General features: G+C 43.7%; 2 protein-coding genes across 6 annotated transcripts; both read left to right on the forward strand.

The window, feature by feature from the left end:
• Positions 1 to 19: 19 nt before the first annotated feature.
• LOC130388575 (YY1-associated factor 2-like) lies at positions 20 to 3809 on the forward strand. 3 transcript variants are annotated; one of them, XM_056597938.1, is made up of 5 exons: positions 22 to 232; positions 572 to 805; positions 1119 to 1244; positions 2567 to 2752; positions 2982 to 3800. In XM_056597938.1, exons 2-5 carry the CDS (start codon positions 780 to 782, stop codon positions 3214 to 3216), a joined length of 573 nt encoding a protein of 190 aa, XP_056453913.1. In that variant the 5' UTR covers positions 22 to 232; positions 572 to 779; the 3' UTR covers positions 3217 to 3800. The 3 variants fall into 3 exon arrangements, with proteins under 3 accessions (XP_056453915.1, XP_056453913.1, XP_056453914.1); XM_056597939.1 differs by having other exon boundaries at positions 642 to 805; XM_056597940.1 differs by lacking the exon at positions 1119 to 1244 and having other exon boundaries at positions 20 to 232; positions 2982 to 3809.
• A 268-nt stretch (positions 3810 to 4077) lies between these two features.
• On the forward strand, positions 4078 to 15481 carry LOC130388573 (glucoside xylosyltransferase 1-like). 3 transcript variants are annotated; one of them, XM_056597934.1, is made up of 8 exons: positions 4078 to 4326; positions 5303 to 5395; positions 5597 to 5774; positions 6084 to 6215; positions 7119 to 7370; positions 7716 to 7839; positions 7969 to 8141; positions 11270 to 15480. In XM_056597934.1, the coding sequence occupies exons 1-8, from the start codon at positions 4169 to 4171 to the stop codon at positions 11429 to 11431; spliced, it is 1272 nt and encodes a 423-aa protein (XP_056453909.1). In that variant the 5' UTR covers positions 4078 to 4168; the 3' UTR covers positions 11432 to 15480. The 3 variants fall into 3 exon arrangements, with proteins under 3 accessions (XP_056453909.1, XP_056453910.1, XP_056453911.1); XM_056597936.1 differs by having other exon boundaries at positions 4234 to 4656; positions 11270 to 15481; XM_056597935.1 differs by lacking the exon at positions 5303 to 5395.
• The last annotated feature ends 8401 nt before the right edge of the window (positions 15482 to 23882 follow it).

Here is a 23882-nt window from a genome sequence, read left to right on the forward strand (position 1 = left end):
CACAGTCTGAGATGCCGCCCCCATCTGGCCTCCGACGGGATCACATGCAGTGTGTAACCAAAACTGAAAATGTGGGCGCAGAACCACTTTAAACAAGAGTAGTGTAAACCTATATGTACTGTAAAAATTACACATAATTGCATTTCTCAAATCAACCTAATCTCAACCGACAGGGCTTTTGCTCTGTTGATCTTTGGAGAGGATGATGCTGATGATTACACGGAAGCTCGAGGTAAGATGAGGATAGCAGGGTACATTCTTTATCCATTTCTGGTAGGTTCATCCGTGAAGTAGAGCAGGCAATTATACCAATTTGAAGTAGTATTTTCATTAATGTGCGCCATGTTTCAATTGATACGGGCATGGTGTTATATTTATTTTCTTCAATCAGTCTCTGAAATTCCTTTCTGCCTGCCACAATTAGGTATAGGCCGTTTAACCTCAGTTATATTTTCATAAATACGGAGTTTCATGTTGTTGTTAATACTTTAATAATCCCAGGGGGAAATTATTTCAATTTCCCAAGACAAACACATGATATATGATTCTTCTAAATGCTTCTCACTTTTAGATTTTTGAAATGCTGAAGCTCTGCATCCCTGCCGTACGGCCGTTGTGATTGTCGTGATTTTACTAAACAGTGATTGGCTAAACCCCTACCACGTGACCGTCCTTCGTCCAGAGTGGACTTTCTACGACAGCTGAGTAGCTAGTCGGTCGGTTTCAGGCACCGTGAGCAATTTTAACTACAATAATAATAATACAAAAAAAAGCATATCATGGGAGACAAAAGGAGTCCCACGAGGTAAGGTGATGTTCTTTTCTTTTTTTCCTTCATAGTAAAAAACCTGACTAGAGGATTTGTGCGCAGAGCGCACAGCCAGTGGATGTAACTGTTCCACTCCAGGGTTCATGGCGCCTGCAGACTGGTTCATGGGGCCAGCGAGCCCATTCAAGGCTCATTTTGCATCATGCATTGACTTTGTGAGAGCCAGCAGCCAAGTGGGCGCTGTGTCCTTGTCCTTGTAGTGATTTTTATCGCGGGTGTTATGCTTGATTTTACTAATAGAACTAGTTTCCACTGTCCGTCTTGTTTTTTTGTTTTGTTTTCTTTAAAGGCCGAAGCGGCAACCCAAGCCCTCCGCCGATGATGGATACTGGGATTGTAGCGTCTGCACGTTTAGGAACACAGCTGAGGCTTTTAAGTGTATGATGTGTGATGTCAGGAAGGGAACGTCAACTCGGTAAGAATGCGCGTATTTTCATTATTAGACATTTGTCTGATGTGTGTTGTCTGATGGAGCCTGGTGTTCCCCTGTGCAGCCTGTGTCACCTTCGTTTAAATCTGTGTTTTATTTTATACACATGTTTACTGTGGTGTCTTTGTAAACAAGGGGAGGAGGGGACGTCGAGGTCAAAACCATTTCAGTCCACAAGAACCACCCAGGAAAGGTTTTATTTAGTCGATAGAAATGCCTTCACTTTTCTGGTTCACAAGATTATATGTAATACATTATTTATACAATCCAATATAGCCTATACACATTTGGCATTGCAATCTTGAAAGTTTGGAGTAATGGTTTCTTACGAAAGATGCTCCGGTTTTTATTTAAGACCTCCCCAAATCTTGTTGACCCACAATGAGACCGTTTTAAAGAGCTCTTGAGTAAAACACTTTTTGGTGGTATGCGGACTGTTGCAAAAGCTAGGATAAACTTGAATTATTCAAATAAAGCATGCAGTCTAGAATGTACGTAATCACAAATTACAGTTCTTCTGTTGTTCCAATTCCTTTCCCACTGGGAATGAAATTGGAAGACAACAAGTCTAGGTGACGAAAGGATGGGGGCAATTTGACTCATGGTACTTTTCCATTGACAAGGCCATGCTTTACCAACCTCCAACTTAACTGCACCATGTCAAAGCACTTATTCTTACTTCAAGTTGTGTACCTACCCACCACGTTCTGTTTCATGCTCTGTTGTGGGGTGTAAACCAACATTTGGAAATTGGTGAGGATGAGGATCAGATAATCAGTCAAGTCTGAGGTTCCAATACTAATGGACTGAATTGTAATGAAATGTCAGTGAATGATTTCTTATTGTATTGTTCAATACCTCCATTACAAAAAAAACAGCCTATTCTCCTTTGGCATCAAGGGTCCACTCCAGATGTTAAACACGGAACCCTACAAAGGGACTCTGCTCATACAACATTTAAAATAAACACTGTTTTTAATTGAAGGTGCTCGTCCTAATGCCAATATCCAACAAGCCACTTTGCTATCGACAACTCTGGGTCCTATAGATCTGATGCAGCTTCTGACCCCTTTGAATGATGTTATTCTTCAACTTGAAAGCATTAATGCTAGCATATGGGGTTCTAATGTCTAGGATTTGACTAAATGATAAGGTGGTTAGGTATTTGAATCCCAGCTTGTCAGTTATTTCTTGTTTGGACAATATTTTTGTATCAGTACGAAAGGGGTATCGACCTATGATCCCACAATAAAAGATACAGGCTTCTCAGTGTGGGGACTTACCAGTCATGTGAATCTCTCTTACAGAAAGCCACGGCCTGTTCCCCAACTGGTTACACAACAAGTAAATCCGCAGTTTGCCCTACCGTCGCCGCCGCCACCACAACCACCACCACCACCTACACTACCCAAAAAAGAGAAAAAAGAAAAGGCAGAGAAAGAGAAGAACGAAAAAGAGCCAACGCTTAAAAAGAACAACAATAAAACAATGAGGTAATGGGGAAAGAAATCCTGGCATGCTCTTCACAACGTCCAGCACTTCCCCTCCATTTTTGGCCTTCCGTCAATGCTCAAACGGCTGGGGGGGAAATGATGATAGTGTTGATGCCTTGGACAGAGATTTGAAAATTGTAGCAGGGACCGAAAACACCCTGACGCATGATGAAAGTGTGGACACAGCCTCTTCTAAACCTTCTGCCCTCTTGTCTGTTTTCCCCATCAGGCCCAGGTTGAAAAATGTCGACCGTAGCAGCGCGCAGCATCTGGAGGTCACCGTCGGAGACCTGACCGTCATCATCACAGACTTTAAGGAGAAGGCCAAGCCTCCTCCGGCCACCGCTACCTCAGCAGACCTGCACAGCCACAGCGGGTCCGGCTCGGACAACCCGGAGCGGAAGGGCTCCCGGGCGTCCTCGCCGCGTGGGGAGGGTTCCTCTGTGAACGGGGACGCCCACTGACGCATCACTACAGTCCTCCTCCTCTCGGGATGATCCACACTCCCCAGCTCCTGTGTTCGTTGTAGGACATACGACCAATACAGTAATCTTCAGTTATGCACAAAGCCACAAAGAGCTATATCGACTGAACGCTTGATGGGAGAACTATTGCATTAAGACGAGTGAACTGACCCAAGCCACAGAGTGGATTGGAATCCTGAGTTTTTTTTTTCTGTGCCATGAGTCAGAGTGGCAAGTGGTTTGATTGTTCAATTATTGTATTGTTCCTAATAAGGGTGATCGGAGTATTGGGATTCATAGGATGAGTTTATATGCACTGTGTAAAAATGTGAAGCGGTCATCTCTGAACAATAGTTTACACATAGATTGTTGTTAGATTGTTTGCACTTGATATGTTGATTAAATCTGTTTACTTTGACACGCTTTTCTTTTCACTTTGGCAACATTTAAGAAGCCCATCCCATCCAATGAATCACTTTGCTGTTGGTGTTTAACTGAGCCGTTGTTGGAACATGGTTACGGATTATTTTGTGAACTGGATAAGGATTTTATAATAACATTTACATTTTACATTGCGAGATAAAAATAAATAATACAATTAAAGATATTAGATACATAAATAATGTCTATTGCATATAAGTTGCCAGTGGCAAACCTTTTCTGAAATATGGTCTGCTTCGAACTTCATACATGAGGTTCTGTCAATCAACTGTCTAGGATGTTTCATTCATTTTATGGTGCAAGTGTTTGCATCCCTCGCTTAGAGGAGAACACTATGGAGCCTATGCGACAGGTTGTGATTTAACGATTATGTTAAAACACATGTAAGTGGGTGGATCAGAAGATTAAAAACAACTGTCTTGAGCAATCCACAAGCAGAACCGGTTGGTCTGTGCGTCTGTCAGACCTTCAAGATGCTGCGGCGTTTATTCCAGTGACTTGTCAACCCAAAATGCGATGCTATCTTCATGCACTTCTCATATGCATACTTTTAGCAGTGTTTTCATCGCTTTATGTGTTGAATCAACTAGCCTCTAGTTTAGACGCGCAGGACGAGAGGACCCTCGGCAAACCGCAAGGCGTACCACAAAGCGGCCGCCATGCCACCGGGTAGGTTGTCAGGAAAGAGCCCGGTGTGGTTAGGCCTTCTGGACGTCAGAGGCCTCGAATACCAGGCCAGTACTAGGACACGGCTTGGGAAAAGTTAAATCAGTTAAAACGTTTTAATGTAACTTGACATCAAAATGGGCATTGCTTTACTGGTTGGAGTCGACTTGCTGCCGTGTGATGGCAAGCATTGGCTAATAAGGGGCGTTAGCATGGAGCTAGCGGGTTAATAGCTACGAGTTAAAGCCCGTTGTTTTAGTATTGTCGTTAACGTATGTAAATACGCCAACCAATGTTATTGTCAACATGTTTCTGAAACGTAAATGCGTCATGGTAGGTACATCCAACATTCCGTTTGTATTTCCGGTCTTTATAAAAGCCTGAAACCTGGCAATTCTGTTAATCCTAGTGATTATGATGATGCCTGGATTTAAAGTAACACCAACTGCTGATTGAAGGGACACTTTTAATTTGAAGCGTACAAGCACATAGGAATTACACATTATTGTGGCTTTTCACACGAGTGTCCAGTTACAGTATCATGACCAGTATTGTGTAATAACTTATTGAACAGCATGTACGAGTATGTATGAGTTGGAATAAGGTTAGGAATAGGCAAATACCTCCAGCCCTTTTAGGGAAGGGTTTGGTGAGGCTTTTCAATAACGTCATTGCATTACGTTCATCAAGCTTTTACTTGTTATCACTGTGCTTATTACCTGTGTAATTACACCAATGTAAAGTGTTAACTTACAACAATTAATTTGCTAAAGAACAAACTAGTAGTAGTACCTGTATTGGCTGCACTATTATGTTACACCCTTTCAGTCTAGCAACATGTGAAGAGTGTCCACATTGTCACAATCTAAATCTAAAGCATCTAATCTAAAGCATACTACTACACACTGATGCATGGCATTCAACTCACCCAGCGAGAGATCCCAAAGATCCCAAAGATCACATGTTTTCATTCTGTCAGGTGTAATCCATTGCCAGTATCTCACTGGAACCCGTATTGGAGACAGCCTGCTGATGTTTGTGGAGTGAATTGCTTGTTGGAATCGCCACATAGGTACGCCCAGCTTTGCTGTAGCAATGATGCCAGTCTCCTTTCACTTAATCACTGTGACAATCCCCAGAGCTTTTGCCTGCAAAAGCACAGGCAAGACGTTACACACTAAAACATCTCCCCTTAGATTCCCCATCTTGACATCAGCTCCTCAGCACCTGTTGCCGACTAACGTGTCACTTCATTGTGTATGTAAACTCCTAGGGAGAGGCTAAACACCAAGACAAGCAAAGATGAGAGGATGCATCTGGCCGTGGTGGCCTGCGGCCCCAGGCTAGAGGAGACACTGGTGATGCTGAAGTCTGCTGTCCTTTTCAGCACAAAGCTGCTCCACTTCCATATCTTTGCAGAGGACCATCTGCACGAGAGCTTTAAAGAGGCTGTGAGTTCATAAGAAAAACATGACAACAATAAACGGCTTAATATACAGGATTTGGCACTGCATCCGTGTCAAGCTGACACCAAATTTATTATTTTTTAATAAATCACACAAATTGGCCTCCAGGGGGCATTTATTTCCTGTCCTTTCTGAGCAGGGATATTAAATCCTATTCTTTCATAGCGACCTAGCTTTCATGTTTCATCTAACATAGGAACCTGGTTAACCTTCAGTCAAATAATCATACAGTATGTGTGTGTCTTGAATAAACGTGCAGCTATTCACATTACAAGTCACTTTTTTTTTTTAAAGCTGGACTCTTGGCCTGCTGAGATCCAGCCACGGTTCAACACCACCACCTACCCCATCACCTTTCCCAGGGACAACGCTGCAGAATGGAAGAAGCTCTTCAAGCCCTGTGCCTCTCAGAGGCTTTTCCTACCTGTAAGTTGTATAAAGACTTCCGGACACCGAACCCAAAGCATCCCACATTCCGATGTTAATCAATGAGCCCTTCCACACCGCAGTTAGAGCTGAAGCTCTACAGAGAGTAATGCATTTTTCTAGGTGTGGGGTCTATTTATACCGCCTATGCCTGCTGTTTTCTACGCATTTATGAAGTTTTGAATACAAAATCTTCAGCATCTATAGTAGGGCTGGGTAAAAATATCGATTCATCAATGCACTGCAATTTATTTGTTCTCGATTCAATTTCGATTCAGAACTTTTTTGAAATCAATTATTTCGATTAAAAATAAAAAAATGATTTAAAAAAAAAAGCATACTCAGTAATTGTAATCTAGAAGCGAGTGTGCCTAGATATACATGCCCTTTACATTTGTCCATGTTAGGATTATTACTTTCATGGTGCAATTTTAGTTCAGGAACAATACTATACAACGGTGTATTCCCTTTTTGCTAGATAAAGCACAATGAAATGGTTAATTAATTTCGAAATGGTTAATTCTAAATAATATTTAGGATTTTTTGTCATCTGCACATATTGTTGAATCGATATCGAAGCAATTGGATCAATATCGAATCGAATCGATATCGAATCGAATGAAGACCTAAAGAATCTAATTGAATTGAATTGTGAGGTACCTGGCAATAACCAGCCCTAGTCTATAGCGCTCTACGAGCATTTGTGTGTGGACTGTGTGGAGTCCTTAATGTTGGGTCCTCTTTTAATCAACATTCAGCCACAGGGGGCAGGAGAGTCTAGTCGCCGGCATTCCAAACCCCCTACCTGCTTCTTCAATGATCTACATCTGAATTCACTGTCATTTGCTTTGCATGAAACCATCCGCTGAACAGCAAAACAGTAACACACCCTCTGGTTTCCAGCTGATCCTGAAGGATGTGGACTCAGTGCTCTACGTGGACACGGACATCCTCTTCCTGAACCCCGTGGACGAGCTGTGGGCACTGCTCTCCCGCTTCGACGCCAGCCAGCTGGCCGCCATGGCGCCGGAGCACGAGGAGCCGCGGATTGGCTGGTACAACCGCTTCGCCCGCCACCCTTACTACGGCGCCACAGGGGTCAACTCGGGGGTCATGCTGATGAACATGACGAGAATCAGGGAGAAACGTTTCAAGGTAGTTTTTGACCTTTTTGTTTTTAGATATAATTATAATTATGTAATGTTTGTGTTTGTGTGTGCGTTTATTTTATTCATAATGATTAATAGGAAAGGAAAATTAGTTTGAAGATATTTTGTGTATTCAATATTTACAAAAATCCATTTGGCAAGTTCTGTTTGTCAAAAATAGTTTTGGGAAAACCTCAAAAATACATTGTTCAAGTGCTGTACCACCAGAGTTGACCACTAGAGGTCACTGTTGTCCTTCCTCTTTCCTTGCATTTTTGAAGCACCGGCAGAATATAAATGCGAGAAATTGATTGAAAGAGCTCATCTTTTACCTGTGGTTCTCCCCTAACAGAACGACATGACATCTGTTCCACTACGGTGGGATGAGATGCTCATGCCCCTCCTCCAGAAGTATAAACTCAACATCACCTGGGGTGACCAGGATCTGCTTAATATCATATTCCACCATAACCCAGGTGGGCAACCCTGCGCCTATTGCGCATTGAGTGACAGCTTCAGGCATACAAAGATTGTTTTCTCTCAATAACCATACTTGTCACCTTTGATATGTTTTTCTCTCCCCCCCCTGTGTTTATGTCCTACAGAGAGCCTATATGTGTTTCCATGCCTCTGGAACTACCGTCCAGATCATTGTATCTATGGCAGCAACTGTCAGCCGGCTGAGCAGGAAGGCGTGTTCATTCTCCATGGCAACAGGGGTGTTTACCATGACGACAAGCAGCCGGCGTTCCGAGCTGTCTACGAAGCCATCCAAAAGGTAATGACATCTCAACCCGAGATCTTGACACAGCCATCGCTGGCTTCCCCCGTGTGTGTGTGTGTGTGTGTGTGTGTGTGTGTGCGTGTGCGTGTGCGTGTGTTTTGGTGTGCGTGTGCGTGTTCTTCTAAGATTAGGCTGTAAAAAGTCTATGTTAACTATAACATAAAAGACAAAATGTGATGCACGCCAATGTGTGGCTCCTGCCAGTTGCAGTATCAACCCAGTGGCCAGCCCACAGAAAAAAATCATGCCTTCAAGAGACCATCTGCAGTGACCTCTGTTTAGTCCCGGTTCATGCAGAGGCACATTTGGTTTTCCACGTTAATGGAGTTGGAAGCCGTAGCGCTGCCGAGCCCCGCAGTGCCTCTTTCCATCGTCAAAGTGCACTCAAAGCAAACTACTTGGAGTACCGCCCGTTACGGGCAGGTGAAACCGCTATATCAAACACGTCAATACGTCATTATCACACAGCTTTCCCATCATCCTCCACAATGCCCGCTATCATTTTCTTCCTCCAGCATCAGAATCCTTCGCAGAGCTCAACGCCGCCACCCGGAGAGCTCTCTCTCTCTCTCTCTCTCTCTCTCTCTCTCTCTCTCTCTCTCTCTCTCTCTCTCTCTCTCTCTCTCTCTCTCTCTCTCTCTCTCTCTTTTCTCTCTTTCTTTTTTCTCTATCACTTCACCAGGCGAGGAAATGTGAGCCCCTAATATAACAGTTAGAGCCAGCTTTCATCTAGTGTGTGTGTGTATAAATGTGTGCATACGTGTGTGTGGGTGCATGTATGTACATGTGTGTGTATGTGTGACTATATGCCTGCGTTGGTCTCTGTCTGGTTGTCTCTCTCTCTCTCTCTCTCTCTCTCTCTCTCTCTCTCTCTCTCTCTCTCTCTCTCTCTCTCTCTCTCTCTCTCTCTCTCTCTCTCTCTCTCTCTCTCTCTCTCTCTCTCTCTCTCTCTGCCGGCGACCCACTTTCCACGGGGCTCTCTGAATTCAGCTGTTGATTATTGGAGCCCGGTTGTTGGTGTGCAGACGGGCTCACGGGCGGCGGCCGGGGGACGGGAGCTTCATTAGGCGCTCTCCATCCATTAGCGCCGTGGGCCTCCGGACTGGCCACTATCAGTGGGGGCAATGTTCTCAGCCATTAAGTAAATGAGCAGGCTTCATTACAGTGCCACTCTCCCCCTCAACCCCCCCCCAACCCCAAACCCCCTCCCCACCCCTCCCCCGTCCCGTCTCAACACCCCGCCATCCGTCTCCTAGACAGTGCACGCACACGTTGCCTACGACGCACACACACACACACACACACACACACACACACACACACACACACACACACACACACACACACACACACACACACACACACACACGGCGCGGCCTTGATGTTTCACCTCCCCCCCCTTCCCGTCACTTTACTTCCCGCTTCGCTCATCTTCCTCCGTCTCCCCTCTGGGTGTGTCTGCTCTTCCTCGTCTTTAACGCCCCTCCTCTTCCTCGTCTTCATGTCTCTCCTCTTCGTCTCTCTCATCTTGCTCTGGCTCTCTCGCCTCTTGTCGATCCTCTTCCTCGTCTTTCTGTCTCGCTACGTCTTCTGTCGTCTCGCTCCCCTGGTCCAAGATCCTTTTAAAGGTGTGATATCATGCCACCAGGTGTGAGTGCGATCAGCCATTACAAGCCATTTGAAAGTCTTTTAGTGACATGACGAGTGGGCGTGTCCACCTAGAAGTATGCTGGATAGATCAGTCTACCAGCCTACCCAGTGGACTGTAGCAAATGTTGCTTGTCTATCAATCATACATCTAGGTGGATACTCCCACTTAGAATGTAACTAAAATACAGGAAAAGGCCGGCTTGTAATGGTTAATCACACGCCGTCGTGTTTTGCTGTCTTTACTTACTTTGACCATTTTCTGGGCAGCCGGTATCTGTCAATATTGAATGTTTATACCATGTCCACAGAGGCGATGAAGGTGAAGCTAGCTGTTTATTCAAGGAGTAGCCACTGACTCTGCACATGCCCGCAGTAATAGTTATATTAAAAACAAAAAAAGGGTACAAAGGTGTGTATGAAACCCTTCTGCGAATGTTGATGCATGGAAAAACCGAATTCTTGCCAGCGTTGACAGGTTCTTACACCTGGCTTCATCCACATCCACCTCCTAAATCTCTCCTCTTTTTTTCTTCATAAAAGCAGCTCAAACTCTAGATGTCCAACGACAGCATCGCCAGGCCCCCCCCCCCCCCCCCCCCCCCCCCCCCCCCCCCCCCCCCCTCCTCCCTGCCCTTCCGCCCTCCCCAGCCAACGCAGCCCGGATTCAATTTCCAGCCAATTCGGAGAAAAACTCTCATTTCCCGTCCCACCCATATCCTACTAGTCAGCTCATCTCCCTGAGGCGGGCCCGGCCCACCTAGTGGGGCAGGCGTTGGCCATAAAAGACCCCCGGCCATTACCCCACTCGAAGGGCGACCCATGGCAGTTGTAAAATCTTTAGTGCTGATGCAACGTGGAGACGGCGTGATGCTCCGTGTGGACAACACCCACCGCTGGCCTCAGCACGAAAATCAATAGGCGGCCTTTTAATGGGGGCCTCATTGCCCAACATCACACATGGAAGATGATAAAGACCAGTGTGCTTTTAGTGACCTAATGCGCGGGCCAAAGCAGAGTCCGAGGAGACCTCATAAAACTGTGATTTATTGCCTTATTTACTATGGAAGTAAAAAGACAGAGATACCCTTTTAGAATACCAAAGAGCCCGCTTTGTTATTCTGCCCGGTGATTTAAGAGCTTTGGTCTGTACAATTAAATAGCAGTTGGCTTTCAATTCTGCTTCTGACTTGGTTCATGTCCCGAAGCTGTACATCCATTATCCATACAACCGTTTCTTTTGTATAGTGTCTGCACAATGCTACTCAATCGTTATTCATATTCCACGTCGAAATCGAGCGAAAATTACCACAAGTCAGCAGGAGAGAGAGTCGTCCTGCCGTCGTTCGCACAGATTGCCACAAAGTAGTCCCGGCAACAATCTAGAAACGGTTATACCGGAGGTGTTTTATCGCTCATCATCATCATCGTCTTCTTCTTTTTGTTTGTTTGTTTTTGTTTGTTGTGGTGCCCAGTATCCGTTCGGGGAGAGCATGGCGCGCGCGCTGCTGCTGCCTCTCGAAGCAGCGCTGCAGACCACCAAGCACACCTACTGCGGCAGGGCCAGCCACCTGTTCACCCAGAGACTCCAGCGCAGCGCGCGGCACTCCCCGCAGTCCCACCGACAGCAGCGGTGAGGACGACTCGGAGGGGTGATGATGATGAAGATGATGGTGGCGATGGCAGTGTTTGATGATGATGGCGTCGTCATCCGCTTTGGCACATCAGTGCCGCTTCACCGTTAACGACCGATGTCTTTCTTCCCGCCAGACTTCCACGCTATGAATGTTTAAAACGAGGCCCTGGTGGGGATGTGGGGTTCTTTGGGGAGACTCGCAGCTTTCACCCTAATGAGCCAGGCTCAGACACTCCCCAGCCTCCAACGCACAGGCGCGCGCACACACACACACTGGAACACACACACACACACACACACACACACACACACACACGCACACACACAGGCAACCCAAAAACACAGGGACATACACACGCACCGGCACACACTCACACACACACAGTAACGCACAGGAGCACATAGACACACACACACAGGTCGATCTGTCGCCCACCGCCGCCTGGGCAGTGTGATTATCTCTTAGAAGCTGCCACATGGGACCGTGTGTCTTTTCATAGTTAGTTTTTTATTTGAGATGGTTAGCGGTACGTATGCGTCTAATGGAGGCAAAATCAGGTAAATAATATCCTCTTTTAGTACGGGAAAAGAAGCACTGAAACCACTTTGCCCAGCCAACCTTGTACACGACGTACCGTCTGTATCGCTGGCAATCAGCTGCCACGGCCTCATGGGCAGGGAAACCGACAATCACTTTCACCAATGTCATTACTTCTTAAACAGAAGTACAGTTGGGTACTTTAATGAATTGAATTTCATAGTGAATGATAGGGTAAGACGATCACATTAGACTGATTGATTGCATTATTATATATTATTATGGTTAGTATAATGGTTATTATAATTATATGTGACTGTGGGCCTTACAGGCAGTGTGTTTATGTGTACTCTAGAAATGGGATTTTTAATCTAATTGAGGCAATGGCCCCAATGTTGTGACAATAACCACACGTAAGTCTGATTAGTTTTACCATTCCATAATCAAATGCGTGCTATATCTACATTTCTCCAAAATGGGTTCCTGTTGTCCTAGGATATTGAGTTCATCTTAGTCTACTGGGTTTTAGACAGCTTCTTACATCTGCAGGAAAAAGCTTTTCCTACAAACCATACTCTGATAATAATGATGGAAAACACAAATGATTGTACTCCTCTCATGTTTTTTTTCATGTTGGTCAATGTTTCGGGATTATTAATTGTGTCTGCTCAATCTACTCAGATTTCATGATCCAAATGTGATGAAGATGTCAAATAATTTGCACTATTCATTTTTTTGTGTACCAGCCTTGCTGCAGCGGTTGTTAATGATCTTTATTTAAGTTTAAATATTGAACATTTCCACTTAAATAAACAGCTTTTATGCCAAAAAAAACAACATGGCTGTTTATCCATTTTTAAGTCATTCATTCTCAAAAAGATACAATTGGCCACCTAAGCATAAAAGTGTTTATTAAGTCAATATTTGGCCCAAAGGAGAGAAACAACTCCAGAGTACAAGACCCAGTTACCTCTGATCGGTCTTGATTATAATTGTACTTATTTGATCATTTTTGAACGATAAATATCAAAAGTGCGTTGCATCAGTCGGTTATGTTGTTTAGTGAAGCTTGCTGCCACTGAAACGTCTGTTGCTCAGTTGGTCCACAGAAAGCAGAAAGCATGACCAATGAGATTTCTGTAAGCTCAAAATGAGAAATCAATGTGTGTGAAGACTTCAGAAAGACTCGTCGGCTAGCCCAAAAAAAAGAGTTGATGTTCTGCGGCCTGTAGCCTCTGGGCCTTCGCTTCACAGATTGGAAGACGTGCGTCGAATGAGCTGGATGGACTGACTTGGTGAATTTTTAATTCCTAAAGAGACAGGAAGGCTTTTTTTTTTTTTTAACATTTCAACATTTTCTTCTAATGCCACCATTCCAAATGTCTTTATTATAGCACCAACAGTGACATTTTCAAGTACTTGAATGATGGAATGAATTATTGAACATCTAATAAGCTGCATATTTCATTCGTAATCAAAGATGATTTGATATAAAAGGTTCAACCGATAAGAGAAGCAATGGATAACCAGCGGGCATGATGTACATATTTAGGTTCTCGAGCTTGGGCAACGTTGTACCTTCAACGGTGGGTTCAATGGTGGGTGGAAATACTTGTTATGAATATGGCTGTCGCTCATGTTATTAGTGTTACGAGCAGGACTATAATGAGGATTTTTCTTGTTGCGCTTTCAGGTCAAGTAATAGACTGATGAAGCCACATTCATTGGAATCATTCATTTGGTATAATTTGAATACCAGCCGGCACGTCCCGTAAGATTGATGCTTACAATAAACAATCTCTCTTTTTTTGGGTGAAAAGGCTAATGCTACGGAGTTGCACTGTGAGTGTGATGGTAATTGAGGTCTGATTTCCTTTCTTTCATTTTGACCTGAACTGCCAATGGATTATTCATGCCATTGCTTGCTCGCTTTGCTTCCCCTGATGCTCAGTAGCACTTTAAAGACACAGACATAAATTACATCGGAAGTACTTTCGGAAAAAAAGGAGAAGAAAATGGCAGAAGACAGAGTATAACCGGATGCGTGAGTGAGGGAAAGGTCATGTTGTGTGTAAGTGTCTGTGTTGCTGCAACGCAAGAGGCTGTTGGTTAAGTCTGGTCGCTTGTCTCCTTCTAAATAAACAACGTCATGTTTGACAGTTATTATTATAATATTCTGACTTGGCAACACGGGAACGAAGCAATGATTTGTACTTAATTGTGGCGGATAGGTCAGCCGATTGAACAAATTAATGATGCACATATTTTTGCAACAGATAGCAAGGTCTTTTCCCTTCTCTGTCAAATATTATATTTTTAATGTTTATGACATTTTAAAAAACAATTTGTGCTGACGTATGAACGACTGAATCTATGATTTTCATCTCTTTTCGGTCAAATACACTTTAGTTCAGTTTGGGAAACTGTCCGACCTGACTTGGCGGTTCGACCCAATACCGGGTTGTCAAGAACATAATAACAACTGTGTTTCCTTTTCTTCAGTCGGAATGCTGCTTTCCTATTATTATTCCACAACAATGACCCGTACGTGAACACTACTACTCGGCTTCCATTTTCTTTCCTTGGAGTTGGGAGAGAAGCTAAGTAACAGCCATATCTCCATTTCTTTCCCGCCCTTTCCATCATGGCTGCGGGCAGAGTGGAGATGGAGCGTTTGTGCGAGAGAGGGAGAACATTTTCACAAATCCATCTGGCGGGGCTGCTGAGACAGGTAGAATAGTGCTGATAAGTCAAGCTTTAAAACAATGAATATAATTTACTCGTTAGCATTAGCTATGCATGAGCTCTTCTTTATCATGCCGAGCAGCGAATTTGCTACTGTAAGCAGGAGCCGGGGTGGAGATATATAGTATGTACGCTTATGGAAATAAAATGGAAATGAAGGGCCAATTCAAGAGAACCAGCGTGGGCCTCGCGGGATCCCAGTGTGAAGTACGCTTACAACCACGCGCAGTTAAGCACAAGCTCTTTGCTAAATGGCTGGATTGTTCACCAAACTGTTCATCATTTAACTCTGAACTGACCAAAAAATAGACCTTTTATTGAGTTGTTGTACAACGCAGCTTTTTTAGAACATTCACATTCTCGTACTACAGAATGATCTAGTTTTGCCATCCCACAGTTTCAATTTTTATGTTTAAAATGAAACAAAGGCCAGTATCCCGTACTGCTACATGGATCAACGTTTAACAAATCCATAGACAGGCAAACCCTTGGAGCAGCAGTCATCATTCTCACCCCAGAACCATAAACTGCCACTGATTCACAGTCTCAGCGTTACCCCCCCCCGGGGGGGCAGCTCCTTATGGGCATCCCAGAAATGTCTGCCGTGGCGGCAGAATGTTTTATAGCAACGCCACCCTCCGCACGAACACAAAATAACGACGTTATCACTCGGACCTACTCTCGCATTCGCCCTTTTTCCAGGCGCGGCGGCAGCAAAAGTCAGCTTGATTCATGGTCTGAACTCCTCAAGTAATACTATCAGTAATACTACGCGCGTACAAAAGGATATCAATCTCTTCAATTGACGTTTTTTTCTTCTTTTCTTTCCCTCCCTCCTGATAAAGCGTCGTCGTTAATGAGCCGCGTCTCGATGCCTCCAGGCCACCGGGGCCGCGGGTCGGAATCAATGGCTCGCCAAGTGTTGTGAGCGAACAAAATGCCCTCTGATTCAAAGGCGCTCACTTGATTGTTTTTGCGGGCCGCAGCAGAGAAGGCGCATCCGTGGACACGTGAACGTGAACCCACGCAATGATTTCCTCGACGATTACAAGGCTCTCGTTAGTAGATAAAGATTGCTGCTTGAGCGGATTACATACGTTACCCACTTTGCTCGAATGGTTTTTACAGGATGTGTGGGCTGTGTTCCTGCATGCCTCAACGCATGTTTATTTGTACGTACAGTTAACTTGGATAATGTAGACTGATGACTTCTATCAATGGCCCACATGCACTTGGTTTCCTTAAGAATATAGTAAGGTGTAGCTCGGTGCAGGGGTGTCTGACTGCCAGCCAAAGGTACTGGGTTTCAACGCCCAGTGTTCGCAGTCTGCAGGCGTGCTCCAGCAAGAGGCCTAACCTCTACCTGCTCAGTAGTAACATGGATCTGAAAGAATATAAGCACTAGTTAATGTCAGGCATGTGGCTACTTGAGCAGAGCTTTGTGGGCCATCCTAGCGTGGCACACAGCGAGTGTCGAGTGACACCACACGACTCTACGCAACGTCAAAGCCCATCCTCTGCTTGTCCGTTGTGACCTCACTTCTCTCAAAGTGTAACTTTTTTTAAATAACTAAAAAATGATCGATTTCACAGGCATCGAACCGAACCCCTTCGTCTTTTGTTTGTGTATCTCTTGTCTGGGCCGTCCTCCGTCTCGTAACTGTGGGTCATTTTGGTCATCTTTTTGTTTTCTCCCATCTGTCCTCCGTCTAATTTTCCTGATCAATCCTCCACTGCCCCGGGCTGCCCAGTGAGCGGTTTCCTCGCGGACTACTAGAGTGCCTCCATCCGTGCGTGGCAGGGAGCCTTTCATAGCGTCCGTCCCCCCCCCGTCCCCCCCCTCCAAGCATGACAGCTGACGAAACATGATGGATAGGCCTGGTAGCACTCATCTCTGACACGGAAGGAACCGTCACTGATCAAACGGAGAATATGTATATGAATAAGTCAGTGCACACGGGCGCATGGGAACATGGAGTAAGTAAATGTGTATATTAAATGTCTTTATGTATTTCTTACATAGGCGCCAACTGTGGCGTGTTATATGTCAAGGGAAGCGGGGTGGAATAGAAAGTAGGAACACTGTTTAGTTTGAGGCCCGTTAATAAGGATGGCAATGGATCGGCCTTCCTAAGAGCCGGTAGAGCGGTCTAATCAAACGAATGACTTCGGAAACACAACTCGACGAGTGCAAGGGCTACAAAATATACATTTGTTAAAGCGCTCAACCAGAACTAGTGAACAAATTGCCTCCAGACTGCCTTATTCAAATGCCCTTGTTAATTTTCAAGGACACGTTGCTACTTGAAAACCAAAATGTAATTATAATTTAATTATCATTACTTACGCGTGCTCAACGGTCTGAAGAACCCGACACTCTCAGATATGATTGATCCGAGGTGAGTGCAGATGACAGGAAGGGCGTCCGTTTTATCAAACAAGTCTCGATTAAACACAATATTCCCTCTTTCAGAAAGCCATCACTCATTCTTCTGCTTCTTCATAATCTTCTTATAATTTGCAGTACTAGGAGTCACTGGTATCAATAGATTTGTTATTAAAACGGGCACAATGTACTGACAAATGTACCTATTGTAAGTCTCATTGGATAAAAGCGTCTGCTAAATGCCCTAAATGTAGTGTCCATTCCTATTTAGACAACAGGTAATCTGAGGTCCAGCAGTCTTGTTATGTTAGCAAAACTTTTGGGGGGAGATAGTAGTAGTTAGGCCTTATTTCCTGTTCCTGTATCGGTAGATATTCAACCGACGAAAACTCGGATGAAGCTTCCAGAAAGGTATTTAAAATTTGAAATGTTTATTTCTACAGTGGCAAGCCTGGATGACATCTTAATGTACACTTTTTGTTTTACAGCTTCCTAATCCCGGGCAAATCTTTGTTTGCCAATTACACACTTACATTTCTACAGACCTAAATGAGGCAAAAGAAGGTGAAACACCCCAGTCCCCGAGATTCAAGCTTGTCCGCCATCGGACTTTAGATTTGGGGAGACTAGACGACCGGTGATACTGGGTTATGTTTCATATAATATTACACCCTAATCATGCATCATGTATTATTTGGCGCAATGTAGAACACTTTATTTTTCAGCTTTATAAATAACCACTTTATGATTTCCTCCATCCCAGAACAGCCAATCCTAGACAGCAAACACAGGTTATTCTAGCCAATCCCATTATCTCAGAACTGCCGCAGAACCAATCAACTGCTTGGATTCGATGCCAAATTGGCTCACATACTAAACAGGATCATGATCACTGTGGCATAGTGAAAAACAACTAAAAACTGATTAAAATAAAAATGGCACACAGAGCCATCTTCTCCCCTTCGGCAACAGAATGGAAAAGATTGATTCCGTTTGCAAATCAGTGCTTTTGTCATTACCTCAGAAACCCACATTCTCTCATGGTTGTGGATTAGGTTTCAGTTTCACATGTCACCATTTGGAAAATCCCACGCAGCATTAGAATTTAAACCTTCAAACGTTTTTAAAATTAATTTGTCAATGCTCTGAATTCATTATTTGGCCCAACCAACCAAAATATGTGAAAACCCAACTATCTTAAATAAGTATACACAACCCAATGTGATTTATGCAATTGAAAGACAATTAACCAGCCTAAAGGCATAAATGTATTTTTCCTATACAAACTTATTGACAGGGATATTACCTGTTTAATAAAGGATTTCTGCAGGTTTTAGCACAAAGGATCTCCATCGTGCTTTCCCATTCTGTTTAATTGAAATTCCTTCAAGAAATCTATAGGTCGAAGGTATTGAATACCAATCGGCTACAGGGGATGGAAAAAGGAAACCTGTGTACGGCGAGAGAGAGAGAGACGGATAAGGAAAGAGGCGTGAAGATAGACCCTGCAGGCTCCTATGAGTGATGTGTTATCCAATCCCGTGAGAATTCAGATCTTCCTTTAATTGAAAGTGTTGTTTCCGTGGTCTTGTTGGAACACAGAGCATTCAACACTGAGGAAGCCACCCCCCCCCCCCCTCCCCTTCTTTCCACCAATTCCGTTGTCTATAAATCAAGTTATTGTGTAACTTGTGTAACTCAAACTGATGGAACCCCCGGAGACACTGTTTGCGTTTACTTCCTGATTGTTCTGAAAGACATCTGGCTGTCCCCGATTGCAGGAGAAAACAGAGTGAGCCTGCGTTATTGAGAGATTACAGATGATTGGCGAACGTTTTTTCCTTGTTTCCTTTGGAAATGGGAAAGCCAAGGGTCTCAGGAGAATTTAGCGGCACATAAATCAGAAAGATAGAGAAGAATGGAGACATGCACATGTGATACATGCATGAAATGTCAAAACTGCCTTTGGAAATAAATTTGCATTTCATGCTTGGTACCTATGAAACTTTGACTTTATGTCTGTGGCTAGCAAACCGTCCATGGGTAAGAAAGTTGGGGAGATGAAATGAGGAAAAAAAACAGACAGTCATAACGGTTCCTCAGAGGAGGTTTGCGAAGATATTCAGTTTCAGGACAAATCCTTTTCGTGTTATAAAGATCCCCAAATGTCACTGAATTTGGGGTGAGAAAAACCAAATCAGTCACCTACGTAGAGAATCAATGATACAAATGCAGGCACCTTTGGCGACTATTCACCCATGAAGGGAAGTGGTACCTTGTCGTGAATACCTTTTACACAACGTTGCTTGAAGACGCATCGATCAGTCTGAATGTTAGTGTTAACCACTGATAAAAGGCACACGCGTGACGCGACACAACACCACCTCATTGGAGCATCTGTGTCATGTGATCCCAATTTTACAGCTGGGGCCAGACCTCTTTCTCTGAGAATACAGTGAAAAGGACCACTTGACTCTGGCCACTCAGAGCGTTCCCTAAAGTATACCCAGCCTTGTGGTGAGGAGGAAGGCGAGTGTTGGCCCAAGGTCAGCCCACTAGCAGGGGAGCCAGCGGGGTGCACAGAACCCGAGGCCAGATGGAGTCATGACCTTCTCTCCACAGGGTGTAGATCAAGTACAAGCTAGCCCCTTGTAGTGCAGGGCAAGGCTCACACAGGCTGGGGAGAGGGGTCTGGGCTTGTATTGGAGTTATTAGTGAGATTTTCCATTTTATTTTGTTTGACAGTGCAGCACTATTCTTTCCCCCATTGTAATTATTTAAAATGAGCAGTGAAGAGGGCATGGATGGAGCAGAGGTGGGGATGGTGTCGGCAGGGTTCCAGACAGCCTGAGATGCATACTGAATAGATAAGAGCTGTTCGGCAAGGGACAGTGTAGGATTGGTACGGAATATTCAAGTTAAGAATGATTTGATTGACCGTTAATTCGTTAGAAATATATTGTTACAATCATTTGTCTTTAAAGACATATTCAACCACAAGGTCATGAGTGGGTAGGAATCGCATTAACACGTAATCATTTCAAGGACAATCATTAAAAAAAGAAATCGACAATTAAAGTATAAGATGGTTAAGGAATCTAAATACCGAAAAAAATGCTTAAAAGCTGATGACTCAGCACTTAGGAGAGTGAATGAATACAATTTTACTTAATAAATCAGAAGGTTGTCAGTGAATGCCAGTGGGATTGCCAGGATGATGAGAGAGTAGGCCATATACATTTCTTGTGACTATTCCACAAGCCTCCTCAACCCTCGGGGTTCAACCCTCCATTGATCATGTGATCTGTTAAAAGAAAATCACCCAATCCTTTCTCCTCACCAGCGCAGCACTCGATCTCTAACATAAATTTATTGTTCCTTTTAGAACAAAAGTCTTGTTAAGGAGAGCGGGCCAAACTGAAAGGAGTCTGCGACAAGAAATAGCCAAGATGGAGAGGGCACGGGTCTAGTGGAAAGACTCGGGGCCCCTCAGATGGGAAACACAAGCACCTGTTGAAAGTGGCTTTGTGAGTGCAGTGCCCTTGATGGCTTTGACACAGCCAAACCAATCCTCGGAGAGACCTTTCTGTTGATCCCTTTCATCTCATCGCTGCTTGGCAGAGAATCACAGAAATAGAGACACACACTGAGATGAGGTTTTGAAACGGGCAGAAATTGCATCCTCGTCATTAGTTTATGCACTGCTGACTTTTACCCATCTAGCCTCAAAGGGCAGGATTCAGAGATCTGGATTGAAATGTTACCACTGAGCCTGAGAAGGCTAGAGTTATTGTTTACACAGTGGTATTTGAAAGAATACAACTGATACAAACTGAATTGACTACACTTTGTTAAAGATAGAATAGGCCGCTTTGGAGATACCAACAAGAGTGCACCGGCAGAGTGCGTGCAGGTGTGTAGGAAAGACAGGTAGGCTAACCAATCAAATCATTCGGCCCAAATTAAATGATTAGATGGGCTTATCCGGCCTGTGACATCCACATCCAATCGTCCTTTGATTTAAGGATTGCTGACGGAAATGAAAAGAGAATTTCAATACATATTTAAGCAGCTTTAAATACACAAGGTTGAATTGGTGAGAGTTGATGAAGACACTGTGTAAAGCACTGATGCAGCATTCAATATTTATAGTGTGTGTGACTAAGGACAGAGAGATCAGGCCTTCAAGGTACCACTGTGTCAGTACAAACATATGCTTTGAATGCGTGCAAACAAGGCCATTTAAAAACATGCCACATATTAGTCCATAGCAAATGTGGCAATGATGTAACTGTTGTTTAAAAAATGCTTGACATTAATGAGTGAAATCACCTAACCATCCTACCCCTAACTAGCTTAGAAATTAGAATTGAAAAATAAATAGTAATAAATGATGCAGTGCATGTTGCTCAGGGGCTTTGTGAACAGCAAGGTAATCGAATACCGGAATAAAGTGTACGTGGCATATTTGCATGCCAGACACTCCATGTGTTTGCGATGGCATGTTTAAATGATGTCAGATTCAACGAACACACCCCAGGGCCTTTTACATGAACAGAACATTTTTGGGTAGGGGAGGGAAGAATCATAAAAGCACAGTTTGGCTTAATGCTACCAGTTCGAGCAACCTTTTCTTGCCTCTGCTCTACCCCTTAATTTCATTTGAAAGCGTGCAATGCACCAATATGCAAATCGCCCCAGTCTAGCAGAGCCATCTACGCATTCCTGCTGAATGGAATCAAGTTGGATTCAGCCCTCTTTAGCCGCAGACATAGGGCTGAATCAAGCATTCATCTCGGGCCTTTTCTGGTATAATCCAAATTTCCAACTCAATTAACATTTAAGGAGAGATGCCTGCTTCTCATTATGATTATATATAGCATGGCATTTATATGGCCGGTCAGAGAGAGAGAGAGAGAGAGAGAGAGAGAGAGAGAGAGCAACGCACCGTTTAATCTTCCAAAGCACGCACTACCGGCTTATCCCGTGACTCTGAATGTCCTGATAGAGCTTCTAATAAGTTCACATAAAACGCATATCTGATTAAAAAAAGAATGTAATCGACCATGGATTGTAGGAGCGTGAACAGAAAGTACAATGAGAGAGGAAGGTAGAGAGACCACCGTTTTAACATGAGTCATTTGCTTTTAGAACGGATGAGGGTTGACGTCTGGAATGAGAATCCGGACCAGATCATGCAAGTCAAAGGACCCTGTGAAACCGTGGCAACGGATGACAACCTCCGTGTTAGGGATGATGTAATCGTCATCCTCACGGTGCCACCGGGGAGTCGGAGAGTCAGTGGACAAGAGTGGTACTGGGTTCGATCCCCCATGGCCACAGCCTTTAGGGAACCTTGAGCACGATTACTAACCCAGCCTTACCTCCTCCTAGACATGTGTCTGAATTCTCTGAGGCGGCTGGGGACAACGTAGTCTACTATTAAACAGTCAAATGTAAGTCAAGGTAAATGGTGACATTCAGGCTAACCGCGCCCCACGTTTTCTCATCCCACGACGGAGAACACCTGGAATTGGGCGCCTCGGATGTGTGGGTGGTGGCGGGAGAGGGGGCGGGACTTCCGAGCGAGGAATATCGGTTTCCTTTACATTAATAGTGTCGAGAGGGATGCTGGTGGGAGTGGGTCCAATGGAGGGATATGCTTATACGTAACATCTTTCGGATATTGTTTTGTCGAATCGTTCGGAAATATAATCTCTGCTTTTCTTCTCAATGATGTGTTGTTCTCTTCTTATTCTCCTCTTCTTGTTACTCTGTTTCACGGGGACAGTTAACTGACAAACTTAACTTATTCACATCTGATCAAAACTAGTAGTAGAAGGGACCAGAGTCCCACCAACTATGAAAGTTTTAAATCAGAACTATTTAAGTTTTCCCATTAGCAGCTTAAGTTGTAGCTATAGTTATGGCTTCATCATTTTCAGACAACAGTAGGCGAAAATTGTCTTGATGGATTGGCTCACGGGTGGGCACATTTTATTCCTTAAAAAATATTGAGTTCTTATTTTAATTTGATATTTTGTTTTAATTTGGTTAATAGCTCTAGTAGACAGGTAACATAGTGCACGGTTAATGCATGATAACACTGTAAAGCAATGGAGCCTAAGAGAGCTGTCACATAAAGCCACACAGTGGCGTTTCTTTCCAGCCTTTCTCCTTTCATAGGAACAAGCCGTCCAGCTTGTATGCCAACATTATAGAGTTGTGTGTCTGTGGGGAGTCAGATTTATCTTATAAGAAAAAACACTACTCTTGTTTGTTTCTTTCTTGGTTCTTACAGGGTTGTTCTCTCTTCCCCAGGGAATTATTCCTCTTTCAGGTTTCAGTCAGAAAGAATAGCAAATGCATGTGGTGCTGAATCACGATAGATAGAGAGATTAGGGGGAGATTAATATTAGGTTTATGATGATGATGATGACAAAGATAAATTATTTATTCGTTAACAATCACCATTTTATTAAGATTTTAGTAAGTCTCAGATAACCTTACCTTGATTAGTACATTTATATATATATATATATATATATATATATATATATATATATATATATATATATATATATATTGACAAGGCTTTGGGAATACAACATTGAATGGCAATAAACCCCTGTGTGCGTATAACTATTAATTCATAAATTGAATTGCCATGAACAAGATTTGTCTATTTTCATTGTTTTAACAGCAAGTTCATTCAACCTCAAAAAAACCCTAAATATTACTCCATTGTGGGTCACAAATTAACATGGTAAATTAATGTTTTTT

Source organism: Gadus chalcogrammus, chromosome 9, assembly GCF_026213295.1.
Source record: "Gadus chalcogrammus isolate NIFS_2021 chromosome 9, NIFS_Gcha_1.0, whole genome shotgun sequence".
Classification (NCBI taxonomy): Eukaryota; Metazoa; Chordata; class Actinopteri; order Gadiformes; family Gadidae; genus Gadus; species Gadus chalcogrammus.